The following is a 5489-nucleotide window of genomic DNA, read 5'->3' as shown; positions in this document are numbered from 1 at the left end:
CCTTACCAGATTGTTCGTCACATGTTCTCTGACAACAATGGCGTCATTTGCTCTGAGCCTCATCCTCCGTGAAGTTGATCGTCTCGTACGGTGTGGTTGGCCATTTTCTGTGAGTGAGATTGAAGTGATGAGAATGGCCTTCTCCGGTGGCTGCTCTTGCGTAGTTTTTTCGCTCGAGCGCAGTATCTCCCGCCTCGGGTCCTCCAAAAATGGTGGTCACGATATTGAGCGGGGCATTTGGTCGTATTGCCTTGAGCGTTGCTATTATCACCGCCGCTCGCGACGACTTCCTTCCCACGGTCTTGTCGCTAGTTGTTCTGAGAAGTTTGTCTCCTTAAAGCAGGGTTTGGATTGGTGACCATCATCATCACGAAATCCTTTAGCTTGCCATCCTGGATGAGGTCTTCGATCTGTCTCTTGAGTTGGATTCACTCGACGGTGATGTGGCAGTGGTCTTTGTGAAACTCACAGTACTTGTTCTTGTTTCGCATCGATGGGTCCTTCAATAGGGGTCGAGGCTCGGTGAACATGTCTCCGTGTAAGGCTAGGATGCTGTCCGGCGTGGTCTTGAGCGACGTAAAGTCGATGTTCGTCTGGAACTTCTCGACCAATAGGGGTTTCTAGTTCGTCGAGGGTCGGACGTTTGAGACCGCAATATTGGTGCTTCGATTTTTCTTCCGTCGTGGGTCATTGTCGGCCTCATCCTCGTCCCTGCGACGATTTCCTCTTTCGCGGATCCTTCGGATTTCATAATACTCCTCGACCGAAATGTGTTGCGTGGTCTGAGAAATAAGCTCTGTCATTGTGGTAGGTCGTTTCTTTACTAGCGACGTCAAGAGGTCACAAGCACGCAAGCCGTCGATGAAGGCGTAGATGGCGTCGCTATCCTCATAGTCGTCCACCTTGTTCGATTTTTTGATGAACCGGTTGAGGTAGTGTTGGAGCGCCTCGGTGCTTCCTTGCTTGATCGTCAAGAGATAAGACTTCTCTTTTCTCCGTACTTGTGAGGCGGAGAAACGAGTGATGAATCTCTCTTGGAGATCCTTGAACGACTAGACCGATCCTCGTCCTAGCCTTCGGAACCACTCGAACGCAATGCCGGTGAGTGTGAGGCAAAATGCCTGACACATCGTCGATGGTGACTGTCCTGCCATTCTCATATTCGTTTGCTTTTGATGGATGTGGTAGAGTGAGTCCGTGCTTCCATCGTAGAGTGGCATGGTAGGTGGGCGAAAGTTCCTTACGGCGTCATCGGCGAGCATGTTTACGGAGAACGGCGAAGCTACGCCTTCGATCATACTTCTCACAAGCGGGGTCCTAGTTTGTGCCGCTCGTAGCTCCCGGACTTCTTCTCTTAGCACATTGATCACGTTGGTCAATTCTTCATTCCCGGCTTGTGTGGTGGCGGGTGCAAATCGAGTAGTGTGTTCCCTTTCGTTCGATGCTTAAGTGGCATGCGGCGCATGCGGCGTTGGCGTTAGCATAACTGGGGGGATGATTTCTTGTTATTCGTGGGCTTCCGGGGCGGTCTGGTGTCTTAGGATCTCCCACCGGGCGTTAAGGTGGCGCCTCAAGTCCACGTGTGGCTCTAGGCGTCTTGGCGACCTTGCGCGTCGGGGTGGTGAGAACCTTATCACGTCTCCACTGTCGGCGACCTCTTCTCCTTGTCCTAGCCGTTCGAAGGCGGATCTTCGTGATTCGGTCCTTGCTCCTGCCGCGGAGCGACGTGCTTCAGAGCGTTGAGGTAGTTGTCGTTGCTCGCGGACGGTTGCCCACTCATCTTGGTGGTTGTGGCCGATGTCTCAGATGCTCGGATCGGGAACGTCGTCTTGGCCACCTTCATCGTGGAGTTCTTCAACGGGGGCTTTTCCTTGCTCGTGTCCATGGCTTCCCGAATAAGCCTCTTGCGCTTGCTCGTCTCTTGCCCGAGCATGGCGCCTCATGACTCGTTCTTCCCTATTTCTGGCGAACTCGCTCGTCAGCAAGAAAAGGCTATTCTCGAGACGTTCCATCCGATCGTCTCGCTCGATGAATACCGGACCGGTGGGGTTCGCCATGCCGGTGGTGTTCGGATTAGCCATCGGGGTGGCGCTTGTCGATGGGCCCGCACTCGCCAGCGGGGCCCTTTGTGCTTGTCCATGTTTTGCTTGCATTTGTTCTCGCGTGTGGAGTGCTACGTTTTCCGTTCGTCGGTGAGGCGACATTTTCGGAGACGATCGCGCGGTTCGACATAGTGGTTTCTCAGCGTAGTGGATATTCCTTGGTTGTTGTCGAAGCTCTTTCCTCTCGGAGAAAAGAGAGTTTCCCGGTGGAGAGCCCGTATGTGGTTGTTCTCGGGATCCCCTTCTTCTAGCGCCAAAATGTTAAGCCGTTTTTTAGGCTTAACGTTCGTGGACACGCGGCGTGCTTGGATTGGTCGTGCGCCGCGTCTCGGATCCGGCCCAAATTATTTTTCAAGAGTCCAAAGGGCTCGAGGAAATTCGGGACAAGGCCCAAAGCGTCCAAGAGCTTCAGAGGATCTTAGAATCGTAAAGAGGGAAATAATGCTTCGCCTGGTTCCACCTCCGGAATGCGTTCTTCGTCCTTGATTCTTAAGAAAATAAGAAAGAAAGCGTGAACTAGAAGGACTCGGAGAGTTTTCCCTCGACGCGTGCTGCGACGCTCAACATTAGTCTTGGTGACGTTTGTATGAGTGAAGATAATCTTGATTCTAGTCTCAAATGCATACAAGTGATAGAATTTTGTTTGTAGAATTTTTGTTATAATTTTTCTAGTAGGAGAGACTTACCCTCAAAATGGGGTTGTTGGAGTATTTATAGAGACTTCAAGTGGTGTTGGTGGGTTTGAGCAGAAAGAAATCTATTTGGGCCCGTGGCCATTTGCTTGGGCGAAGAGGCTTTATGCCTTGGCAGAATTTTGCCCAAATGGTGAGTTCCACAATGTTTCAAATGCATGTTGATATCGGATGATGTGGCAGCATGACTGACTTGGTCAACGAAAGGGGCTATTTTTTCAAGCGGATGACGTGGCCATTGAGGCATTATTTGGGTGAATTGTCTCCTTGAAGATATCTTTCATTTTCCTTGTTTGCTGTGTATATATTCACGCTTAACAGTTATTGTTATTATTATTATTATTATTATTACTATTATATTATTATATAAAGCCGCACACAATATGGGTTTACCCCTTATTCCCTATCATTAGGAGTCACATTTGCTTGGTCAACAAAATATATTTGCTCGGTTTCTATACATTATATTGCCTAAGAGTGATCGTCATTATTCATGATATATTTGATCAAGTTGATATCCTCTTATGTATAATATAATTGAATATACAAAGATAAACAAAGTCTTGTAATTGAATATTGTCTGTTTCAAATAAGAATTCTTTTATGGTTAAATATACATACATCCCTATATATATATGTCTATATCTAGATAGATTGGATCGAATTATTCCATCGAATTAATAAGTATTACTAAAAAAAAAAAAAACGACTAATACATATTTACTATATTAAGATCAGCCCGTAAAGTATATATTCACATCTTATAACTTAGGCATTAACAAGTGGTTCATCGTATTTGTGAAGTCATGTGTTCAATTTACCGGTGGAGATTTGCTAAATTCCAGGCCTATATTGTAGGCATTTGTACTGCATATATATCTTATCAATATATCGACTAATTAAAAAAAAACACTTTGGCGTTGAAAAATAAAACCCTAACGTACGTCTCAATATTATAAAGCTAGTCTTACTGATCAGTAGAGAGAGAGAGAGAGAGAGAGAGAGAGAGAGAGAGAGAGAGGAGTATAACCAACCATCCGTTAATATCATTTGTATTACAGCTTACAAGTTACAACAACAGCCAAACCTTAATTTTGAACAAACAAATGTAATAATAATAATAATAAAAGATCAACATCATCTCTCATGGATATCCATAATGGTGTACCTCTACCGGTGGCGGCGGCGGAGGAGGAGGTGGTGGCGGCGGAGGAGGAGGTGGTGGCGGCGGTGGCGGTGGTGGAGGAGGTGGAGGCGGCGGTGGAGGTGGTGGTGGTGGTGGTGGCGGTGATGGAGGAGGTGGAGGCGGCGGTGGAGGTGGCGGCGGAGGGCTTCTTGCTGGACATCCGGGGCCAGAAGCGTCTCCACATCTAACCGGATACTTATAAAACATGGCACATTCCTCCGGCGAGCGCTGCCCGGGCCGGTAAGGAATACAGTTCCGGCGATCGTCCCTCTCAGGAAGCTTAGAACAAACCTCAGCCTCAGCCTCGCCGCAGAAAAAGTTGCCGGAGTAAGTAAAGTTCTCCAGCCGTGGAAGCGAGCATATCCCCGGTGGAATCACGCCGGAGAGCCGGTTCCCCGCCACGTTCAGCTCCTCCAACCCCCTCATCCCTCCAAAACTCTCCGGGATAGCCCCCGAGAGCTCGTTCGAGCTCACGTCGAAAACCCTAACCCTGTCCGAAGCCCCGAGCTCCGGTGGCAAACACCCCCGGAGCCCCATCCCGGAGAGGATCACCTCCTCGAGCCTGTCCGAGATTCTGGAGCGGGGGAGGCATCCGTCGAGGCGGTTTCCGGCGAGGACCAGGACGGAGGCCGGCGAGGAGAAGAGATTCTCCGGGAGAGAGGACCGGAACTCGTTGTGGTTGAGGAACACCGCGTCGAGGTCGGCCGAGAAGAGGCTGGCGGGGATGTCGCCGGAGAAGCGGTTGAAGCGGAGGTCGAGGAAGCGGAGGGAAGGGAGAGAAAGGACTAGGGTTTCGGGGAACTCGCCGGAGAGCTCATTGTTGCTGACGTCGAGCTCGAAGAGGAGGCCGAGGCAGGCTAGGGTTTCGGGTAGCTTGCCGGAGAAGCGATTGGAGTTGAGGTGGAGAAGAGCTAGGTCGGAGAGGAGAGAGAGCTCCTCCGGGAGAGTTCCAGAGAGAGATGCGTGGTTGAGGTCGAGGCCGGCCACGGTGGTGCCGCCGTGGGGGTCGGAAGGTGATGACGTGGCACAGAAGACGCCGGTGTAGTTGCACACGTGGGGGCCGTGCCAGTTGGCGGTGAAGTCGAGCGGGTCGGCGGTGATGGACCGCTTCAAGGCTTGGAGAGCTATGTAGGCTTTGGCGAGCTTAGGGTTTGTGAGTTGATCGTAAGAGTAGTCTGGTTGCTGTTGGTGAGAGGGTTTTGGGTGAGAAATTAGTATTAGCGTGAGTAATACTATTACGACGGTGGTTAGTGATGAGAGGTTTTCCATTGTCGTGTTTTTCCTGGAAGCGCTTGTGTGTGCATGTGTGTATATATATGTGTAGATATTGGCTTTTGGATAACGCAATATGTAAATGCTAGCAAGTTATTGATAAAGGATGAATTATATAGCGTTATACATATGTATATATAATTGGGTATGTTTGTCTACAAATAAAAAAAATGTACTTTTTTAGATGCTTTGTTTAGTTAACACAAAATATCACGGTTAGTGGGAGGATATTTAATT

At 49.3% G+C, this 5489-nt stretch overlaps 1 protein-coding gene across 1 annotated transcript; it reads right to left on the bottom strand.

Annotated features, from left to right (window-relative positions):
• Positions 1-3817: 3817 nt before the first annotated feature.
• On the bottom strand, positions 3818-5258 carry LOC149393105 (uncharacterized). Its single transcript, XM_089617680.1, has one exon. It carries the CDS (start codon positions 5247-5249, stop codon positions 3939-3941), a length of 1311 nt encoding a protein of 436 aa, XP_089473806.1. The 5' UTR covers positions 5250-5258; the 3' UTR covers positions 3818-3938.
• Positions 5259-5489: the final 231 nt, after the last annotated feature.

This window comes from Urtica dioica, chromosome 6, assembly GCF_054948205.1.
Source record: "Urtica dioica subsp. dioica isolate 48M chromosome 6, U.dioica_male_clone48M_v1_H2, whole genome shotgun sequence".
In the NCBI taxonomy this organism is placed as follows: domain Eukaryota; kingdom Viridiplantae; phylum Streptophyta; class Magnoliopsida; order Rosales; family Urticaceae; genus Urtica; species Urtica dioica.
Note: the sequence above shows the minus strand (reverse complement) of the source record. Positions and strands in the feature narration are given on the sequence as shown.

Coding starts and splice junctions, on each gene's coding strand:
- LOC149393105 (XM_089617680.1), bottom strand. CDS start 5,249: ATGGAAAACCTCTCATCACTAACCACCGTCGTAATAGTATTACTCACG.